At 32.6% G+C, this 22,645-nt stretch overlaps 1 protein-coding gene across 1 annotated transcript; it reads right to left on the bottom strand.

The window, feature by feature from the left end:
- Positions 1 to 1,667: 1,667 nt before the first annotated feature.
- On the bottom strand, positions 1,668 to 21,615 carry LOC108908095 (serine--pyruvate aminotransferase-like). Its single transcript, XM_018712017.1, has 7 exons — positions 21,432 to 21,615; positions 13,019 to 13,211; positions 12,577 to 12,742; positions 5,608 to 5,763; positions 5,449 to 5,544; positions 4,647 to 4,895; positions 1,668 to 1,993 (listed from the first exon to the last, which is right to left on the bottom strand). Exons 1-7 carry the CDS (start codon positions 21,591 to 21,593, stop codon positions 1,771 to 1,773), a joined length of 1,245 nt encoding a protein of 414 aa, XP_018567533.1. The 5' UTR covers positions 21,594 to 21,615; the 3' UTR covers positions 1,668 to 1,770.
- Between the last annotated feature and the right edge of the window lie 1,030 nt (positions 21,616 to 22,645).

Below are 22,645 nucleotides of genomic sequence, written 5' to 3'. Positions count from 1 at the left end.
ATGTTTCAATATTAAGCAAAGATTGTCAGTAATTTAATAATAAAAATTCGGTTTTTCTGATATTTGGTACCCACCTATTTTATAGCTAGATATAGCCGTAGAATAATGTTTTTTTTTTATTAAATGGTACCATGCATATTTTGAATCCCGTACATTGCCTTGTAATTAATATACAGGGTAAGTAAATGAAAGCGAATGGGACATACTTCAAGATAGGCTTTCATCCGGTTCAAATTATGTTATTTTAGTACAATTTTGCTTCCTTCAAAAGTTACGTCCTTAAAATGGTAGGTATTTGTTTACTTGTTTTTAATATAACACAGTGTCAATTTTCTGCAGTTATCAATTAAACGTCAATATTTTGGTGGAGCCACGCATTCTAAAACCGGTTCCAGATGTATCGATGTACAGCATCAACACTATATGGCATTGACTTAACGTTTAATAAATACATTTGGCAAATGATCTGGAGACAACTTAAGAGCTACAACTCATTGAACGCTGACATTTGATTATAATAGTCTAAAAAATGAATAGTGATAAAATATTGAATAGAGCTTAAACTTAGCAAGAATATCAATTAGGCTAGAATGTCCCAAAAATTCAGTTGTCCGTAATTGACAATAACAGACAGCAGTAGAAAATTGAATTTCATTCTCTTTAAAACGAGGTACCTTCTAAAAAATGAGTGAAAAAATAATTTGTAGGCTCGTAACTTTTAAGCAAAATTATATTTAATTTGAATTAAATCGGTTAATTTTAATCTAAGTAAATTGCCTTATTCTTGAAATACTGCCCATTTGCTTCCAAACAGTGTAAACATTTTGTAGAAAAAAGTAAAAGTTTGTTCATGTTTGTTTTCGTTTCATCAAGTCAAGTGTAAATTTTGACAAAAAACTGGGTAAATACACAAATACGGTTAATGGCTTTGTGATAATAATTTAACTTTAATAAACTAGATTTTTGAAAGAATTAATATCCACTCCACAAATTGCAAAACAAATAAAGAATGGAGGCCGCTCACCGGCTAAGTTTAAAAATGTAAACAGCTTACCTTTAAACCAGCCCGAGATAATCCCAGTTTTGTGAAAGAAACAAAGCATTACATCACAACAGAAATACAAAACATCACCTAAAACACCATCGGCTTGCATAATTCACTGAAACCGTTAGTTTTTGTGAAAATATCTTCCGCGGCACCACGAAAATACCTTGAGCCTTGAGCGGACAACCCGTCCTCTACAAGAACAAGAACTGAATTTAGAAGCTAGCGTTCGCGAAGGACCGGCAAGAGTCGCCGTGCAACAGGTGGCCATATTGGCTCAATTGGGAATTGGGATAGGTAGGGAATTATTAATAGAAGGGTCGCTGTTTCCCTGCTTCGGGTTCTCCACTTTTCTTATGTATTTTGATGACAATATCGCATCGTTATATGCAATTTGTCAGGTTTCTTTAATTTCCATCCATCTTATGACTTATAGAATTAATTTATTTTTAAACAAAATAAATGGTTATTTCACAATATTGAACAGTAAATGTGCCAATAATTAGGTAATATGAAATGAAATAACTCGTATCTATCTATTAACAACACTGCAATAATAAATATTTGATATTATAAATAAATATAATGCGACATCAGGGTAGGCAACTAATAATACAGCAATGTGATATAATTTGCATTCGTTTTAATAAAGGATTAACAATTGATAGCCTGAATTGTGAATACTTGAATATCAATTTTTTATTAATAATTACATAGAGACACATTCATTTCTTTTTCTGTCCACTCTTCAAGGTATAAAAGACAAATAGATTATTGCTGCTATGTACGTCAAAAGTGCCGCTTTTCGACCTGCAGTGTCTAATTCCGTCTTCTAAAGCATTGACAACAAATTCTACCAAATCGGGTTTTGCATTTTGTGCCAGGAAACCTATCCTAATAGCTTTGTCCAATGTGGGTCCTATACCCATGCCCAATTCTATTTCATGTCTAAAATACGTCAAAAATTGAAAGTAAGAACAACAATTCGTTGGTTATAATTAATTAATTTATTATATTAATTAATATCTATAGGCTATTGACATTGACTATGTCAAAAAAAAGAGGGTACAAAGGAACTACAACGTAACAGAAATTTTATTGTTTGATATGTTCAATTGACCCTAAAAAATGATAAAACCGCGGAGTGCTATCTTTTAAAGGGGTGCGTTTTTGAAAACGAAGTAAAAAGGTGGTATGTTCAGTTTTTTGAGTTTTACTCGAAAACTGTGCATTTTTTCACTATAGTTGTCAACCGAAAAGTTGTAGCAAATTGAATTTCCCATCGAAATGAGACCTGAAGTCAAAAAAATTATTTTTAAGAAAAATATGCCCAAAAACGAGTAAAAAAAACGAAAAAATGCGTTGTTTTTTTATTGGTTCTTGGCCTACAACTTTTTTCTGAGTGGAGTTAGGTATAGGCATTGCTTCACAGAAAAAAAAGTTCATGTTTTTTCCTTTAAAATAAGCGTTTATAAAAGCACCTACGACTAATAGAAACCGAGATACATTGAATCAAAGTTGTCTACTTTTTGGATTTTTGGCCAATTTTTGCCCTTTTTTGACGATTTTCGTCTTATAACTTTTTTCCGAGTTAATTTAGATCTATGTAATACGATATGTGGTAATACCATATTCAAATGAAAGCTGGTTTCAAGACCTTTAAAATAGTGCCTGGTAGAAGTTTGTACAATTAAAATCAACCGAGATATGTCAATTTTACCAACGATACTTTTTCTTATTTTTATAAAATTTTTATTACTTTCGGTATTATTTTGTCTAATAAATTTATTTTTGTGAATTTGAAAGTTAAAATAAGTTTCTAGGTGATTGGATATTATTATTTATTTATTTATTTAAACAACAATTAATCATATTTATCTTGTAAAATTTCGAATTATTTTAATTATTTTTGTACTTTTAATTAAAAAATTCTTAAAATTACAGTTTTATAAAGAGCCAAAAGCTCCTAAAAAAGTGGATATTAATTCGTCCTCCTGCATAACATAAAGTATGCACTTAATTGTTGTATTATTCATCTCTCTCAATTGTATCCTCGTTTGAAAGCTCGTGAAATGATTTTGATTATGTAGATATCAGAATACTAATAATTTCGAATGACGCGGTTTCGCGGATGGTAAATAATCTTGATTCGCATGCGTTGGTAATGGGGATCTACCTTTACCTATTATTAAAACCTAGTTACAGTTGATCGGCGTAGTTCAAAAATTGACAGCCTAAAAACTTGTCGATATAAATTATTTCAAAAGTATGCAAAATTTACCTTATCTCGATTGCCTCCAACAACTGATGCTCTCAAACATCATGGGTTAAGAGTATATTTTCAGATGCAACAGTGGAATGGTTGTACTTTAAATTCCCATGATTGGGGTTGGAAAAATTCCATAAATGGGCTAGTTCCCATTTTTAATAATAAATCTCCTGCACCTGAAAATTAACTTGAAAAAATAGCCTGTAAATGTATTAAAGGATGCCAAGGAAACAGTGGCTGCCGAAAGTTGGGAATAAAATGTTCAATGTTCCGCAAATAATGTATGGGAATAAATTGTGAGACTGCTTATGAGCCTGAGTTTTCTGAAGAGGACATTGATAAAATGATGACGACGAAATTGATATTAATATTGAAAATATACTAAATGAAACTGAAAATTTATAAGATATATATGATTAACTGTTGTTTAAATAAATAAATAAATAATAATATCCAATCACCTAGAAACGTATTTTATCTTTCACATTCACAAAATTAAATTTATTAGACAAAATAATACCGAAAGTAATAAAAATTTTATAAAAAATAAGAAAAAGTATCGTTGGTTAAATTGACATATCTCGGTTGATTTTAACTGTACAAACTTCTACCAGGCACCATAAAGGTCTTGAAACCAGCTTTCATTTGAATATGGCATTATATATACCTAAATTAACTCAAAAAAAGTTATAAGACGAAAATCGTCAAAAAAGGGGCAAACATTGGCCAAAAATCCAAAAAGTAGCCAACTTTGATCCGATGTTTCTCGGTTTCTATTAGTCCCAGGTACTTTTATAAACGTTTATTTTAAAGGAAAAAACATGAACTTTTTTCTGTGAAGCAATGCCTATACCTAACTCCTCTCAGAAAAAGTTGTGGGCCAAAAACCAAAAAAAAACGCATTTTTTCGTTTTTTTTTTAATCGTTTCTTGGGCATATTTTTGTTAAAAATAAATTTTTTGACTTCGGAAGGTCTCATTTCGATGGGAAATTCAATTTGCTACAACTTTTCTGTTGACAACTATATTGAAAAAATGCATAGTTTTCGAGTAAAACTCAAAAAACTGAACATACCACCTTTATTTCGTTCTCAAAAACGCACCCCTTTAAAAGGTAGCACTCCGCGGTTTTATCATTTTTTAGGGTCAATTGAACATATCAAACAATAAAATTTCTGTTACGTTGTAGTTTCTGTCTAAAGTACAGTCGATAACCTACTAGATTATAAAGCCTCAACGCTTTTCGGATGACATCACTAAACAATAACGCTTTAGAGGCTTTTACCTTTTATGGTAACGATAACAGTTATGTTCACTGAACAAAAATACTTACTTAGATAAAAGGTACTCGCAGAATTCATGCCAGTCTACATCTTCGGGAAGAGTAACGCAGTTGACTCCGCAAAACCTATTTTCAGGTTTTTCTATGAAATGGCGAATTCCCAATTTTTCAGTTTTCTTGATGAACAAATCGGAACAATCTTGATGGCGTTTCCAAACATTTTCAATGCCCTCTTCACAGATTTCCGCTAATGCTTGTCTCACAGCCGCAAACATATTAGTGTTGAATGTGTAAATGTAACTGAATACGAATATCGAGTAAATTAAAGAATAATTATTCATAAAATTCGTATTTTGAAGAAAAAAAAGTATGATGAAAAATTTAAAATAGCAACCAACGAAATTGTGAATAATTCAATGACGTATCAGTTGTATACTTTTGAGAGACATGGAAGAATTTATAGCAATAGTAATTTACAGTAAGAAAAATAAATATGTAAAATTTAATTGATTAATCTTTTTTGTGTTGGAACAGCTTATAAATAACAAATATTAAATTTTAAATGAAGAATGCGTAATTTGATTTTGTGCAAAAATTCTTTTAAAAAAATAAAATACTTCCTATTATTACGGAAAGCTTTTCAAAGCAATATTAGACTGACTTATTAGACTAATTATGTTATGTGTTAATACTACACCGAAATCAGTAGTTCTCAACAAGTTTTCTAATAAAAAATCATGCAATTTTTTCGCAATCTACACGGTAAACTGTACCGCTGGCTGGGTTGTTTAAATATACGTCATTTAGGATTCGCCTTGAAAATCGATTTTTATTTATAGATATCAGTACTTACGTTGGACCTGAAGTTTCAAAGCATCTCCATACATCGGCATGTACTAACATGTCTAATATATAAGGGGGGCGTTCTTTCTTTTTCAACATGCGTTCACTGAAAGTAAGTAATACGATTTTTTTATTAAAAATTGTTATAAAGAATAAAATTACTACTTACTGTGCCCTTTTATTGAACGACATCAACACCATTCCAGGAGGCGCCCCAAGACCTTTCTGGGTACCTCCACAGACAGCATCTATCTCCCATCTGTCCACGAATAATGGAGATACTCCTACCGAAACTACCGCATCGACTGATAGAAGGCAGTTGTACCTATAACACAGTTTTTAAATTTTTATTTAGGTATTAAACTAATTGAAACATTTTTTCTGAATAATCTATTTATTCAAATAAAATCAAACAATGTTCTTCGATACCAGAAATCGAGGTGTGCAGAAGATATCCAATCACATAGACAAGATTTCTAACTGTTGATATTGCGGAAAACAATTAACATTTAATTACACCAGCAATATGCAGTATGATATACATAAACACATACATTGATTATATTTAGACATATTTTTAGTTTTTATTTTGGACGATTATTTATTAGTTCTCGATGACGAGGAAATTTTTAAATTAAGGAAAATCATTTTAGTGAATTACTAAACAGAATAACGGAGAACGACGACATAAGCAAGGGTGCATATCAAACAAAATTGAAATTGGAAAATGAGAATACCGAAGCGGATATAGGAAAGGTAGATCGGTAACAGGGTAAAGGGTACTTTCAACAGTCACTATTTCCGCAAGACGACATATTGCTTGTGACAATTGGTAAGTGCTAGTAAATAACATTTTGACTCATTTTGCTCATTTAAATTCTTACGTTTCTTTATTTTTTTAGTTGTGATCTTTGTGCTTAACTTTACATTTCATTCGACTTTTTATCAACCATGAATCATCATGCTTTTAATAACCGTGAATATGCCGATATGCATTTTATTTATGGTTTCTGTAATGGAAATAGTCTGGCGGTTCAGAGTATCGGCAATATTTCCCTGATGGCAACCTTCTACAAGATTGAGAAAATTCATGCAAGAACGACGGAATCAGGAGCCCTAGCTCCAGAATATCGTAAATTTCATGGTTGTAAAAAAATCGAATGAAATAGATTCCGGAGATATAAACAAAAACATTTTTGTTTTAACAAATTCAACACCCTTTATCACTAAAACGGGTCTATTCCAGACCAATATTTATAAGGCAAACACATATTATTTTAAAGAGATCTATCTGTCCTCGAAGTTTCCTGTATAAAATTCGGACCACTCTGTATAAGGCATTGAAAGAGTTACAAATGGATGGAAAATTGATTAAGTTAGATGAAAATCACATTACAAGAAACCAGTAATAGGGTAAAAGTAGATAATAAATTGACCTGAAAAATTTATAGTTCAGCAATGAAGGGATAAGACAGGGAGACCTGCTATCTTAATTACTTTTTAATTGTGTTCTGTTCTACGCGAAAGAAAAGCTAATTTAATAATAAGCGGGTTACTTTACTGCAAAAGGCTTCAGTGTATAGCGTATGTAGATGATTTGGTACAAAATAAATAAAAGAAGCGACTTAAGGAATGGGATGAGAAATTAACGAAAATAAAACTATATTATGACATGGACAGAAAAAGAATTTGATGATCAAGAAACATTGAGATTAATTACAAAAGGAAAAATATACTGTTTCGAAGAAGTAAAAAGTTTTACTTAGATAGGGACGGAATTTGATAGAAAATCAAGTATACAAAAAGAAATACAAAGAAGAAGAATCATTGGAAAGCGGAGCTTAGGGGCATTAAAAATATATACAAATAACAAGAAAGTATCAAGCAAGTTAAATTCAAAATTTTCGGATTGTTCTCCGTTAAGACCTATCAGACTCTCGGAAGCGTGGAACAGCTATTAAAAGTTTGGGAAGAAAGTTACTTAGAAAGATATATGTGGGTATGAGGGTACAAGACAGATGGGAAAGTAGAAAGAATTGCAAGAATTTTAATTTTTGAACCTAATATTGTTGAAATAAAAGGGACAAATAAAATGGTTAGGACATAGTATGCCAAACTGGAAAGAAGGAACACATGATAAAAAAGTCTGGAAGAAAGCAGTAAAGCAATGGGTCTACCAGGCCTGAAGTAAAAAATACAATTAATTAATTCTTCTTCAAGAATTTTAAGATTTCTACTTTATTCTCAGTTCCAGCATATGTTTAGTCGTCGCATTCGAATTTGATAGTAATGGTTCATTGGACAAAAAAAAATCTTAGTGATATGATGTGATAAACTAAAATATTAGTGTTTCAACCATGATCAACAAATATTTTATTAGATAAGACGATAAATAAATACAACTAATCATTATGATAGACAAACATATTGGAGTAATGGTACTCTTTATTTATTTCGAAAAAATGAACGGTTTGCGAGATAATTCGGTTTTGAAAAAAATTGGTAACAAATACAACAATTAAAATTTATTTTTTTTTACATATTATTTCATGCATTTAATTTCTTTAACTTTATCAAGTCCAGAAATCTTTGAACGTGTTGGCTATACTTTATGAGCAAGTAGTGACCAATTAAAAATAACATTTGAAAAATAACTTACTTACAAGACATGCAACAAAGAACATTCAACAATGAACAAAGGTACCTAAATGTTACTTCGGTAGATGTTCAAAATGAGCACCCCGTACTTCAATGCACTTTCTAATCCTACGAATGTTTTCCCGGTGCACTTGAAATAATATTCCGTGATTATTGCGGAGATGGTCACAGTTCTGTGTTAGCCTCAGCAGAAGTTCCTCTCTACTATTTACGGGTGTTGAATAAACGTTATTTTTTAAATGACCCCACAGAAAAAAGTCTAATGGGTTTAGGTCGGGCGACCTAGGTGGCCATAATACAGGTCCGCCTCGACCTATCCATCGATCACCAAAAACATTCGTCAGATGTTGACGTACTAAACGATCAAAGTGGGGTGGTGCACCGTCATGCATGTACCACATTTCAGTTCTTATTTGAAGGGGCACTTCTTCTAACAAAATATTTAGATTTTCCTCTAAAAATTGCAAATAAAGAGCACCATTAAGTCTTTGCTCCAGAATAAATGGACCAATCAAATGATTCCCGATAATGCCAGCCCACACATTCACCATAAACCTTTGTTGGTAGCGAGTTTGAACTAAAGCGTGAGGGTTTTCTTCATCCCAGACATGTAGATTATGCGAATTAATTATGCCGTCTCTTGTAAAACCTGCTTCATCGGTGAACAAAATAGATGTACCAAAATTATGATTCCGAATATGATGCTGTAAAAACCAATTGGCGTATTGAAGTCTTTTTGGATAATCATCTGGAGACATAGCATGTACTTTTTGGATGTGGTACGGGTAAAGCAATTGTTCTTTCAGAGTTTCATGTACAGCCCATTTTGTAACATTGTTTTGCGCCGCAAGCTTCCTTATGCTATTTGAAGGATTATTAGCAACGTCTTCCAATATTTGTTCCTCTACATGAGGGTCTCGTACTCTCCTCGGGGCTCCTGCTCCACCACGGCGTGGCAAAAAGCTTCCTAAATAAAGGATTCGGAAGAAATTAGTTTCACTAACGTTTTTCACTATTTTTTTTTACCTGTTTCTCTTAAACTACGATCAACTCTTTCAAAAGTTTTTGGACTCGGCAAATGTCGACCCGGAAACCTTTCCTCATAAAGTCTTCTTGCCTCCACGGAGTTGCATAATGCTTCCCCATAAATTAGGTGCATATCAGCATATTCTGCACAGGAATATTCTTCCATTTTTAAATGTTATTTCTAACGGCTTAAAACGAATACCACAATAAAATTGAATTTTTATTCTGTCACGCGCCTTTGACAAGTACTTTAAAATCAACAGGGTCTAACAACGAAAACAATAGAAAAGAACTCCATGGAGACAAGAGCAATAATAATTTGTAGATGTATTTTGGTCATAGATGTTGATTTTACAAGAAACGGCATTATTCATTCCCTTAATTCACCACCAGTAAATGTTTATGGTGAATCTGTAGGCTGGCACTAGCGGGAATGATTTTATTGTAAAAAAATAAATTTTAATTGTTGTTGTATTTGTTACCAATTTTTTTCAAAACCGATTTATCTCGCAAACCGTTCATTTTTTCGAAATAAATAAAGAGTACCATTTTTAAAGAAAAACCTTCAGAGTATCTAATAATAATATTTTCAGTTTGATAAAATTACTTCTGTCAAAATTTTGAGAAAAATTGTGATAGGGCCAGTCCGTTTCTGGACACCTGATAATAGCAAAAAGTTGATTTTAGCATCAAATCGTAGAGCTCCATGTGTAATACAACGTACGAAAATTTTATTAAAATATACAGGGTGGTTTCAAAGTTATAACCCTAAACGTTAATTTCTAGGTACCCCTTTGACCCCCCATAACTCCGTTAGGGGGCACATTAGGAAAAAAATTATAGGAAGGACTAGTTTTATTTTGACCTCCCCTATACACTCCCGAGAGATTAGGAGGTACTTACCGGACACCCTGTATAATATAACACTTGGTGTTATTAGCTACTATAATGTAGGTACTGGAAATATCTTGTTTAAAACATTTTTTTGGTGATAACCTTTAGAAATTACCGGCCATACAACATTTAACAGTGGATAAATATTTGATCTAGTACCAGTATAAACTTTATTTTCGAATAATCTTCATACTTAGTATAATTTAATCATATCGCTGTTTTGTTGACATTATGCTTAAATTAGCCTTAAATTTATCGACAAATTGGTCTCTTCTGTTTTTTGTAAAGGTAACGAGTCAGTTAATTGATTTTGTGCGTTTATCAGAAAGATGAGACCCTCGAAGAATTGATCTAAAGAAGGAAGTCCAAATCTTGACCAAAAAACTACTTACTACAACCTCAGAATTGAATTGTGTTTTATGAAAAAAAGAGTTCCTGTACAAATTTTGCATTTCGCTAGATGTACAGGCATAGTTTCCAAAAATGTGCAATTTCTTCGCCACTATTATTTTCCAGTTTCTCTTGAATTTCGAATTCCTAACATTATAGTTAAAACCACATTTTAAAAAAAAATCATTGACGTAGAAATTGCAATGATTTTTTTGACATTTTCATAATAATTTTTATTTAAAATTGTACTTCTAATTTGTTTTTTTTTTTAACTAATTCTAATCTGGAGTTATATTAAATTCAATTAAAGTGACTGATAGTGGCAATATACTCGTAGGTATGTAAAAAGAATGTAATAACTTGAAAATTATCCGTTATTCTTAATGAAATACACAAAAGATTTTTTCCTAGGAACTATACTAGGAATTAAAAGCAATTTTCCGAAAATCCGGTGGCGTAGGGTTCTTAGAGATTTTTACCACTAATAAATAATAAATGGCTAGTTCATCATTTTACGCATGTCTTCTAAATAATATAATGGAGGCTGGTTATTTTAAATTTTATATAAATCTTATAATTTAGGTACAATTCTATATTGAAAATGTATTGTGTTTGTTTGTCTTATACGCAGAAATAAACAGAATAATTCCGCGGTGAACGCCTTCTAAAAAATCATTGGCTTCGTTGAGCGCGAACATTAATTTCGTACCATACAACGTATACTACGCAAGTGACTCATATTGAAATTGGTATGTATCTGCTTCTCTCCGTAGCTCTCCGTACGGCGGTTGTCATGGCAACGAGGCAGCCAACGCATGTGTAAACTACGGCCTGGGAGAACGAGTGATGCAAAAGTTGAAGCAGCATTTACGGATGGGCGGTTATTGAAAAATAACCGGTTATCGGTTAACCGGTTATTTTTCTTAGTCGGTTAAACCTGAATCGGTTAACCTCTACCTAAAAACCGGTTATTGAAATAACCGGCCCTTTTAAATTTTTGTGAGTGCTCTAATTCATCTCTGTATTAAAAAATTGTGTAGTCATGTATCTGATTTAAAAATTTATATTTTTTTACTTTTATTCAAACACCAAGCAGTGCTTATATTAATTTTTTAAAACTTTATCAAATGGTTAAGATTTCATATCGAGGAGAAATAAAACATTGATTTGACAGCTGAAATTTATTGTTATTTTGACACTTCATAATGACCAATATGTTTTGTCCCGTTAAGGAAGCCTAATTAGCGTAGTCCGACCCACAGACCACTAAATAGAATGTCCAGCCGACGATGGCTTAAGTCTGATCACAGCAAAATAAATATTTATTTATTTTATGTATGCTGTGGTCTGATCTACTATCAAGTTTAGGGATAGAGCACAATATACTTTAATCGTACAGTGAGCTAGAGCTAAAATTTTCACTCGGTCTCGGTAAAATAACCGGCACGCGGTTTTTGACATAAATAATCGGTTATCAGGTTAAATCGAAGTCGGGAAATAACCGGTTTTTGACCGGTTAACCGACACACAATAATCGGTTGTTCATTTAACCGGATTCATTTAAAGCCGTTTGACCTTGAAAATTTTCGCCTGCGGCGCTTTTTTTTTTAATCAATCAATAAATATGCTTCACTTATTCTCAATGTCACGAGCCGCCACTGGTGATGGTTCTTATATGAACACAAAATTTCATACGAACTTTATTTTTACGATTTCGCAGAAATATATTCAAATCGTTCTACATGAACGAACCTAAAAACTTATTTTTCTACCTCCTAATAAATTTTTGTTGACAATTAAATCTGTATATGTCTCATCATATCGGCCTGCATAAGACATAAATTTAATTGATAAATGTCCGGGCGAATTAGGTTTTTTTATACAAAATGTTTACTTTGTTTTGCACAATACATGTATTAAAATTACTGAATTTAACATAGAGTGAAATTAGGAGGAGGCTTAGACACTCCTAGTAACCCCGGTACCAATTGGTTCATCATTAAAATAGCGGAAGAACGGGACAGAGGAATCCGATGTAAAAAGAAGATAAACTTGTAGTCAATTTCAGCATTATTAAGATAAAGGAATGATGTAAAGGTATTGAAGAATGTTGCATTGGTTACAATAGAATCATCAGTTTAAAAAAATATATGTATCTACATATACATACTTCTGGCAAATTTTTCCAAGTCCTTCTAAAGGTTGTAAAATCCCCCCAGAAGATTCTCCGTGTGTCATAAATAAGGCAACAGGTTTGTGTTTAATAATTTGCTTCTCAAGTTCTTCAAAGGAATACACCTCGCCAGCTGGCAGAGTCAGTTCAATAACGTTGAGTTCTACAAATACAAAACATACACTACTTAAAAAAATTATCGCAACAAAATCTTTCATAGAAATTTTGCCATTTTTCTAATACGCATAGCTCAATTTCCATCGTATCAAGACGATTTTCTTTTAATTTTGTAATTAAAAAAAATCGTCTTGATGCGATGAAAATTGACGGAACTATGAGCATTAGAAAAATGGCAAAATTTGATGAAAAATTTTGTTGCGTAGAATTATATGCTGTATTTTTCGAAAATTTATAAATATTTTAATAAGGGAAATCTTACTATATCTTCGTCCCATATCAGCAACTTTGAAGCCCCAAATTCCGGCTTGAGCTACAATTATGGTGTCCCCAGGATCGGCAAGGTTCGTTATCATGGCCTCATTGCCGCCATTTCCAGAATATTGCGCTAGGAAGGTCATAGGATTCTTTGTTTGGTACACGTATTGCGTCATCTCTTTAATTTCCTTAGATAGCTACAATATTAACACACGATATTTAATCATACAGGGTCATTCATATAACATTGTACCATTAAGTTTTGACCCAAGTTTTAGCAAAACTATTAAGTCAGACTCTCCCATTGAACCACTGAGCTTATAAGAAATACATTGAATGCTGCTTTAATTATTGGTTGGGTAGATTCAATGGCCTGCAAATAACACTGATTTAAGTCCTCTGCATATTTTTCTGCGGGACTACGTTGAAAACTATCTTTATGAAAAGGAACCACTATATTTTGAAGATATTCGTAATAAAATAACTAGAAATAAAATTTATAAATGAGTACCACGAAATTCCAGTATAAGGATTGAATAAGTTAAAATGTAATTTTAAACTATGGACAAAACAAACTGAAGGCCGTTTTGAACATTTCTCACTTTCATTTACATATTTTTTCACAAGAAATAAAGTTAACCCATGGGCGATTCATATATACACAAGATATGTATTGCTAAAATGAGAGAAATCAATAATCGAAAAAGGCATATTTCAAAAATCCAAAAATATATAGGATGTTCCATTAGAAAACAAAAAGTTTTATTTACCACGTTATTTAGGACACCTTGTACAAAGTTCAATATCATCATAAAAAAATTATTTTTCTATACTTAAAAATAAAACAATTAAGGGGGTTGACATTTATAAACAATAATTCTGTATATATAAATTTTTTTTTTTTCGGCTAACAAATATGTCAAGTTTTTTTAATTGTTTTGGAGTGTCTCTGGTCTTGGCCAGAGACACTTGATAACAGATCTCATACGAAAAAACTGTCCAAAAAATAGAAAATTGCAAATATCTCTGAAAAAAGTAAATAAAATACAGGGTGTTCCATTTAAGTTAACAAAGTTATAGCTGTTTGAAGTTATCAAAATGTAACAGCAAAAATCAAACACCTAGTATTAAATGTTTTAATTTGTTGGTATACCATTTAGTGTTACCTATTACAAGTACCAAAAATCTACTTGATATCACGCTCCTGAAAAAAGCTACTAGCATCTCCGCGGACCCATAAAATTCATATTTTCGTTAAACAATTTTTTTTTCGAAAAACGGTGAGACCCGTCGATTTTTATTTGATCCAGGGCACCTTGTTATGTGTAAAATTTTTTTTTCGATAATCCACTTACAGCAACGATGACATAATTTTTTTTTAAATGACAACGCATATTTTTTTCGTTCGAAATTGATGACAGTGATAATTATCTAAACAACGGTGTGAAAATTTCGATGTCTTACATAACAATTTTTTTTAGAAAAATGCACCTTAAGTTCTTGAATGCAATAATTTGCTGTTTACGGATCAAATGCCTTAGAAAAAAATTTATTCGGCAGAAAGCATTTCAGATAACTTAAGTTGTAACTGGTGTTATGTAATTATTTGCGGAATTATTCATCATTTTATTACATTTTTTGCAAACCTTCATGACCCCCAATACTGTACTGCCTCAGCTCTAACCAGATTCAGACGTTTTGTCTCGAAAAATTCATCTTCAGTGTATTCGTTCCAAATTTATCTAAATTTTTTATTTAGATTTCTTTGTTTATTGAATTATCGTACACTGTACGTGTCGTCAGACCCTGTGAAATCCATATATTTATTTAAACTATTACCACCACGCGAACATTTATTATTATTAACTATTACCTCATCATACTCATTTATTGACCATTGATACAGTTATAAGTACATAGGTCACTAATCATGAATTAATAAAGTTAGATAAAATAGCTTGTTAGTAGGTACTTAAAATAGTAGTTACTTGTTAAAATAAAATAAAATAAAATGATGAATAGTGCTACACGATAATTGTTAGGAGTCATAAATTCATTCACGCTATAAAAGCAATTGTCAATTAGAAATTTTTTGGCCAATAAGTTAAATGCCCTGCAATTCATTTGCGTTACATTTTTAGTTGCATAATAGTTAACAAAGTTGTTGTAGATGTCTACTTGCGGTTTATTCATCTTTGACATATTGGTCCTAGAAAACTGCGGTATTAATCTATCAGCATTTGTATTTTCTAGTATTGTAGTTATGAAAATCCGTATGCATTGGGTAGTTGCTCAAATTCTGATGAATTACTTTTAAATTTTCAAATATACAGGGTGATTCAAAAAAACGCTGACAGACTTCTAGGGTAGATAATACATGTAAAATTAAGATGAAAAGTCTTAATAAACATAGGGTCGCAAATGCCTCCTTAACGAGATACAGAGCGTCAAAGTTTCTGTAAAATTAAACATTGTCTGCAATAATTCCAAGATGCCTGAACATTTCTATTTCAAATTTGCTATGCGTAGTTAGCACCTTAAGACCAATGTTTGATGTACTGCTCAAAATTTTATGAGCAGCAGTGTCGTAGAGACGGGGTCAACGTAACCCTTTTTTAAAAATATTTTCTACGTCACTGCTAATTTTGTCAAACGGCCACTATTTTCGTGTAAAGTGTTCAATTGTCTATCGAAATGGTCTCTTGCAAAATTTTGATACAGTTTTTGAGTAATTAAGGTTTCAACTAAGTTTGTCAGAATGAAATAACGTAAACAATAAACAACAAATTTAAGTGTGAAAATGTAATGATAAAAATTGTATAACTGGAAATAATCCATCCACCTCACGATTCGACACACGTTTCAACCCTCCGAGCTAATGATCTTCTTATTCTTTCAAATATCCCGGGCGTATTACGAATTGTTTGAAAGGCTTGTTGAATTCGTTGCCATAATTCATCAATCAAATTTACTGGAGTTACGTAAATCAGCTCCTTAACATGACCCCAAGTGTGGAAATCCAGAGGATTTAAGTCCGGTGAACGGTCGGGCCATTGGATTGGACCACCACGTCCAATCCACCGTCTAGGGTATGTCATATTTAAATAATCTCTTACTTGTCAAGCGAAATGTGCTGGAGCGCCGGCGCCGTCATGATAGAACCAAAGAATCATCCGCACATCCAGTGGTACTTCATCTAACAAGCTGTTCAAATTATTCATTAAAAAATTAAGGTAAGACTGGCCATCTAGTCTATTTGGTAGCCTAAAAGGACCAATGAGCGTGTCGCCAATAATTCCAGCATGAACGTTAATGGAAAACTCATGCTGAAAATTTGTTATTCCAATGACGTGGGGATTTTCGTCGCTCCATAAATGATAATTGAGGAAGTTAATTATTCCTCGTCTCGTAAACGATGTAAATAAGATATTCGCGGAAAAAATGGAATTCTCTGCAAGCCTGCCAAGCAGCCACTGTGACCACTCTAGTCTTGGTGGGTAATCTTGAGATAGTAAATGTTGAACACGTTGAAAGTGATAAGGGTGCAATTGTTGTTCGCGAAGTGTTCTCCAAACAGATGACTGTGACATGTTTAAATTTCTAGAAATTTGTCGGGTACATAACATTATTATTTTCTATTGCTGTCAGGACCATTTCCTCAGATTCCGGAGTTCTAGCATAACGCCGTCGTCCAGAATTAATTTTTATAGCTTTTAATTTACCCGTTTCTCTTAATCTTCTATAAATATTATCAAACATTTGCCGATTTGGTTTCTTCGTGCAGAAAACATTTCTCTGAACCGCCTAACTGCATCACGCGAACCAAAATTCGCTAGCCCATAACATAGATGCATATCTATCATCTCTTCAAATGAATATTCGTAATTTATTGAAAATTGTTATTGAAAATAGTGAAGTAGCTGAAGTAATTTAAATAACCGTAAAAATGACAAAAAGAAGCTTATAAGCTAGTTTACTTAACTCACTTGTACACTTATTATTGACATTAGTGACAGCCGATGTTTAATTTTATTTTGAATAGTACAAGCCTACTACGCGAAGCTAAAATGAATGAAAATAAAATTGAGTTCACAAATTTTCTACAAACGTGTTTTTCTTAAAAATGGTTGCTTTAATCAAAATTTTGCAAGAGACCAATTCGATAGACAATTGAACATACACGAAAATAGTGCCCTTTTGACAAAATTAGCAGTGGCGCAGAAAATATTTTTAAAAAAGGGTCACGTTGACCCCGTCTCTACGACACTGCTGCTCATAAAATTTTGAGCAGTACATCAAACATTGGTCATAAGGTGCTAACTACGCATAGCAAATTTGAAATAGAAATGTTCAGGCATTTTGGAATTATTGCAGACAATGTTTAATTTTACAGAAACTTTGACGCCCTGTATCTCGTTAAGGAAGCATTTGCGACTCTATGTTTATTAAGACTTTTCGTCTTAATTTTTCATGTATTATCTATCCTAGAAGTCTGTCAGCGGTTTTTTGAATCACCCTGTATAAATACTTGGGAGAGGCAGAATTTGCAATTTCTTAAAAAATTAATTGACAAGGTGTATTTGGTTTAACTCCATCAATGATTCTCACCCCACAACATAATTCCATAGGACAAATAAGAATGAATTAATGCATACTTCTACTTTTAATATCCTGCTGAAAAATTAAAATCGAATCACCCCCGTGCAACGTGCAAAATAGTGCACCAAAAAATTCAAATTGTAATAGTCCCAAAACAAATGGTTCGACAGCGCCTGCTTTATGTATACTTAAAAGTACATATAATTCACTATTCTGTGCACAGGGTCAGCTCTACAACTGAAAAAATGGCGAAGTCATGAAGTGTTAGAATAAACCCTAATGTTTCCGATTTTATTGGACAAAAAACTAAAAAAATACTTTTTTTGCATAAAAATGTTTATAAAAAATTAATTAATGATAAATTGGAGTAGGAAACATATAAGCATATATCTACAGACTGTCTTTTATATAATGGCACAGTCCGTTTGCTACTAGTATTTTTGTCACAAAATCCCTGATTTAATGCTTTATTGATTGGCCTATCAATATACTAATTCCTAATACAAGATTAGGCAGAATGAAATATCTAATTTCTAAGTTAGTTCGTTTCATAATACGGTTAGCCACAAATTTAAATCAAGTAACCATGCTTTCGCGCTAAATGGAAGTTAAAGACAGTGGCCAAAGCGATTGCGAGAAATGTCAATATGTGATTTTGTCAAATATTCAACAAGTTTTGTACTATTGCTTCCTGTGCCAGAGAAAAAACAAAAGGAAGAAATTTTAATTCCTACAAAATTCAAATCGTACAAAAACTTTTGCCACAAGATTTTGGAACAAGTGTTGCGAACGTTTCGAAACGTTATTTGCTGAAAACCCGGATGTCTTTGATTGCTTGCTGATGTCAAATGAAGTTCATATTCATCTGTCATGTTAACAAACTGATCTTTCATTATTGAGCAACGCAGAATCCTCAGCAATCGCACGAATTACCACTTCATACAGAGAAAATTACTATGCAATATAGGAAAACGAATTCTCTGTTATATTACATCATAACGTTCGAATAACAACTTCGTAATGTTGAGACTTCAAGAGTGCAGCATGGAGGGGGTCATTTAAATGATGTAATTTTAAAATAAAATTTCCGTAATTTCTCAAGAACCGTTTGTTTAATATTTGAATAAACAATTAATCACTAATTAAAATGACTAAATTTAAAATGTATATTTCATTCTGCCTAACTCTTTAAATATAATGTTAATAAGTAACTGCGAAAAAATAAGTGAAGAGGTGAAACTTAATTGAAATTTGGGATGGATTCTCGGGCGGACCTGTCATGTAAAAAAATATCTCCACCTTCCTTTCGGATTTATGACCCTTCATATGGGGAGAGAAAAATTTTGTTATTTTTTCATTAAATACATATTGAGAAAGTTACACAAAATTAAATTACGTAAACTGTTGCTGCTATGGAAGAGGCGTTTACTGAATAATCTATTAATCTTTCCGTTTAGTTACAAAAGGTATAAGTAACCACCCCTACAAATAAGTTCTTGCGTAACTTCTTCGCCAAATGTCACAAATATTTGCTGAAAATTGCAAAATTTGCAGGACATTACAAAAAGTGCGGACACAATTGCAGGCAGTTGAAGAAATCGCAGACAATTTTTTAATAATGAGGAAGTTGCATCAAATTTTCTTTTGAAGCAAAATTTATTTAAAGTGCAGAAAATTACTATAAAAGTATGTTTCTATATGTAAAACCTCTTTAAACTTAACTATTAATATGTAATTAATTATTAAAATATTGAATATAATTAGGTGGGCGAAAACGGCCCCTAATTGGTCAAGCAATTTGTGACGTCAGGATCCGATATATGAGTGTTAAGATTGTCAAGACGTGGGAGGTCCAGGACAGAAGGAGGCCCCACGAACCGTCTAATCCGGCCGCGCTGGCGGTCCGGAATGACGGGGAAAGGGCCTACCTCTACGAGGCGTCCGGGCCTACAGCGATGAAGTGGGTAAAGAGCGATAATCCCGCTCGACCCCGCTCCATCCGAGGTCATTTTTCCTGCCAAGGATATTGGCGACGCGGGAGGCTGGCGCTGTCATTGCATTGCTGTCATTTAATCTTGTGTTGAATTAGTTTGTGTTCGCATTGAATTCTGAGTAGTTTTGAGTAGTTAGTTTTACTGTATAAATTTAAAGACAAGTTTCGTTAATTTTCATAGAGTCTACGAACATTTTCACAATATCTACCCAGGCAGCTTTAATGCGTGGCGGCTTCAGGGTCAGAATTACAACACGAGAACGTGAAAATCATAACAGTGTCTGAACATAAATATTATGGTACCCGTGTGTAGTTCCAATACACTAACTGCCCCCAACAAACTATTTAATGTACCAAAGGATGAGAAAATGAGGAAGAAATCATGCAAACATATTTTATAGAACATATTTTTGACAAATTATCAGATTGCTCTTGGACAAATCCAGTTTCTGTAGCCATGTACAGTTTTTAAAATAATTAACAATATTGTGTTAAGTAAAAGTAAATAATATAAAATCTATCCGGCACACGTAGTTTGCATAAACACAAATGAGTAAGAGTGAGACAGACTACAGAACACGACTACACGACTCGTTTAATTTGGACCGATATGATACCGGATCGTGACGTAAGAGTTTGTTTAAGACTGCGTTTTAGTGCATAGAGAATTATTTTGAATTTATATATTTTTTTATAGGAAAACTAGATATTAATTAAAAATTTAAAATTTATGTGGCAATTGACTTTTTACGATGAAAGGGATTTAATAAGAAAAGAAAAAAAATGTGAAACTTCCCCATTGGAGACAATTGCCAAAATTGCAGGAAACTATATTTACACTATCTTGTACACCAAAGTGACTATCGCTTTATCCATTGTGAAGGGTCAGGTCATGGCCAGCTATATATAGGTACACTTACTAACTTTTTACTTTTTATTGCAAAGCAAACTATATATTCTGGAAAGCCTGATTTCTCTCAAAAAATTGTGGAGGGTCTCTTCAGTTCCAAGAAAAAGTGTAGCTTAGATATCACGACTTGAAAACCACATCTCTATATAAGGGATTTAAGAAACACAGGTTTTTTTTTTCAATTTTGGCTGTTTTCTATTATGCCCTATAACTTTTTTTTATTGGTGAAAATATTTGATTTACTTCGGTATGGAACTTTTTTATCACAGTTTTTTATGAAGAATCCAACGGCATATGCAATATTTTTCTGTATATTATACTTAGTATAGAATAGTTTTTCAATTATATCACAATCTTGTATTTTTTTAAACTGAATACAAGTTTTCGGTTTTTGAAATCTGTTTAAATTTTCTTTCAAAGAATACATGCCAATAATTATTTTCCTGTTATTCAAAAAATGGACGGTATACTGAATTGAATCAAGAAACAACTAATTTGCAACAATGTCGTTTTTGGTACATAACCTTGAAAAATAATATTTCTTGTAAGTATCGTGTGTCATTTGAAAGGTTTTATACAAATTTCAAAAATCGAAAAATATGTGCTCTTTTAAAAAATATACGTATGAGTTTGAATTATAAATGAAAAATGAGAAGTTATAAAAAAAAAGTTATAAACAAAAAAGTCATAAAGCATTATAGAAAGTTGGTCAAAAGTGTAAAATGCTCTGTATCTCAAATTGTATTTCAAGTAAATATTTCCTATATTTCCTGGAAATAAAAATGCCAAATTTAGTCCACAAGAAAGGGAGTAAAACTGAAAAAGTTGAATTACAATGCTATAACTAAAATTCTTTCGCGATTTCATGATTTTTCGATCTTTCAGGATCATTTTCCTTTTTTTATTTGAACTTACCTCGAAGTAAGTTCTGTTGAAGGCAGTGAATGGTTGAAATGTCATGGCTTGTAGTACATTTGGTGAACAATTGCTGGGTCCTGCCCCGAAAAGCCTGAAGGGCGTAAGTCGGAAAATTGGTCCGCTTTTATAGGGATTCGGCACGTCCAAAATCACGGACATCCTGGCAACCGTTCGAAACCGATCTGAGGAAACGACTGAAAGCTATGTTGCAAATGTTATCTATTTATTGAAAAAGCTCCTATCATTGTGCAAGTTAAAATGATTACACACAGGACCGGATTGATGTAATTTGTTTTAAGATACTTTGGCTTTTTAGGTTTTATCTGACATTTTCCACGAGCATTCCGCTGGAAATTAGTCGAATTTGTATTTTCTAATGCAAAAGTTCTTTGCATAAATTTTTTGTCTCTTCTCTTAGCTGAAGTCTAATATAAATAAAAGCTATAAATAAATGGAAATAATAACCTCAGTCATGAATATCTATAAATTTATTGTTCTTTCATTAATTACTAAAGACACACTGAGAGAATTTCTTTGTTACGGTTAGTAAAAATCCATTAACCGTAGCAAAATATGTGCATTAAATAGGCGCCAAGTGAGTTGCCTTCCTACCACAAGAAAAACTGTTTTGCTGGAAGGAACTCACTTGCAGTAAGTAGACAGTTTTGCTATAATCTCTTTGCTACCTCAAGTAAGTCAACTCATTAACCACAAACGACTCAACTCATTAACCCCAAACGAGTGAACTCATTAACCCCAAGCGAGTCCTCATTAATCCTAAGCGAGTCGACTCATTAACCCCAAGCGAGTGAACTCCGTATTTACTATTTTTCGGTGTTGTTGGCTCTCCTCACTCTTTCGTGCACCCATGCAATGCAACTTAAATGTTGTACATATTTTCAAACAAGCATAAAATGAAAATCCCCATTCGAGAAATAAGAGTTTGTATCCAGCCTGCATTGTGTGCATGTAATCACGCATGCATATAAGTTTTATTGCATACCTACGCAAATACTCTAATTGAAAACTTTCTGTCGGTTGTTAGACAACTGAAAACTGACTCAACACTCGATCACAAAACATCTATTTATCATAAAAGACCCATCGACTAACGATTGACGAACCTATATCCAGTGCTTACGTGTTACAGCAAAATGGCGATACCTCTAACTTCTCTATGGACTAAACCATGGTCAGTATAAGGCACGCGT

This window comes from Anoplophora glabripennis, unplaced genomic scaffold (genome assembly GCF_000390285.2).
Source record: "Anoplophora glabripennis isolate ALB-LARVAE unplaced genomic scaffold, Agla_2.0 scaffold271, whole genome shotgun sequence".
Classification (NCBI taxonomy): Eukaryota; Metazoa; Arthropoda; class Insecta; order Coleoptera; family Cerambycidae; genus Anoplophora; species Anoplophora glabripennis.
Note: the sequence above shows the minus strand (reverse complement) of the source record. Positions and strands in the feature narration are given on the sequence as shown.

What these genes read in the sequence shown, in the direction of transcription:
- LOC108908095 (XM_018712017.1), bottom strand. Translation starts at nt 21,593, where the DNA reads ATGTCCGTGATTTTGGACGTGCCGAATCCCTATAAAAGCGGACCAATT. An exon ending in TGATATGGGACGAAGATATA is followed by an intron (nt 12,743 to 13,018) that starts GTAAGATTTCCC and finishes TTGTATTTGTAG; the next exon opens with AACTCAACGTTATTGAACTG. An exon ending in TTTGAAACTTCAGGTCCAAC is followed by an intron (nt 4,896 to 5,448) that starts GTAAGTACTGAT and finishes ATTCGTATTCAG; the next exon opens with TTACATTTACACATTCAACA.